The 457-nt window shown below is 59.3% G+C and overlaps 1 protein-coding gene across 1 annotated transcript in view; it reads right to left on the bottom strand.

Annotated features, from left to right (window-relative positions):
* Nucleotides 1–16: 16 nt before the first annotated feature.
* Nucleotides 17–457, bottom strand: part of LOC104129558 (brain-specific homeobox/POU domain protein 3) — an 870-nt gene continuing 429 nt past the window's right edge. Inside the window, exon 1 of the mRNA XM_035898029.1 lies at nt 17–457. This exon is cut by the window's right edge and continues 429 nt beyond it. Within this exon, the coding sequence (XP_035753922.1) occupies nt 17–457 (441 nt within the window).

The following is a 457-nucleotide window of genomic DNA, read 5'->3' as shown; positions in this document are numbered from 1 at the left end:
CCTCCAAGCCCCTTCTTCAGCAGGTGACAGAAAATTTCATCCTTTTCTGCTTCTGTCTCTGATTGCAAAACCAGACCCGCACCACGTTCTTCTTCAAGTCTAACTTCTCGGCGATGGCGGCGATTTTCTCCGAGGAGGGCCGCGGCTGCACGGCGAAATAGGCCTCCAGCGAGCGCTTTTCGGGGGCGGCGATGGAGGTGCGCTTGCGTTTCTTGTCGCCCCCCGTGTAGATCTCAGGTTTGGTCATTTTCTCCCTCTGGGCCCGCTCAGCCTCCTCCAGCCACGCTTCTAGGATGGGCTTGAGGGCCACCATGTTGTTGTGGGACAAGGTGAGGGACTCAAACCGGCAGATTGTGCTTTGGCTAAGGCAGCCCACCCCCGGGATCTTCAGGTTGGCCAACGCGGAGCCCACGTCTGCCTGGGTCACCCCCAGCTTGATCCTCCGCTGCTTGAACCG

The sequence above is a fragment of the Egretta garzetta genome, unplaced genomic scaffold (genome assembly GCF_000687185.1).
Source record: "Egretta garzetta isolate BGI_Z169 unplaced genomic scaffold, ASM68718v1 scaffold770, whole genome shotgun sequence".
In the NCBI taxonomy this organism is placed as follows: domain Eukaryota; kingdom Metazoa; phylum Chordata; class Aves; order Pelecaniformes; family Ardeidae; genus Egretta; species Egretta garzetta.
The sequence above is the reverse complement of the archived record's forward strand: the minus strand, read 5'-3'. Positions and strand labels throughout refer to the sequence as shown.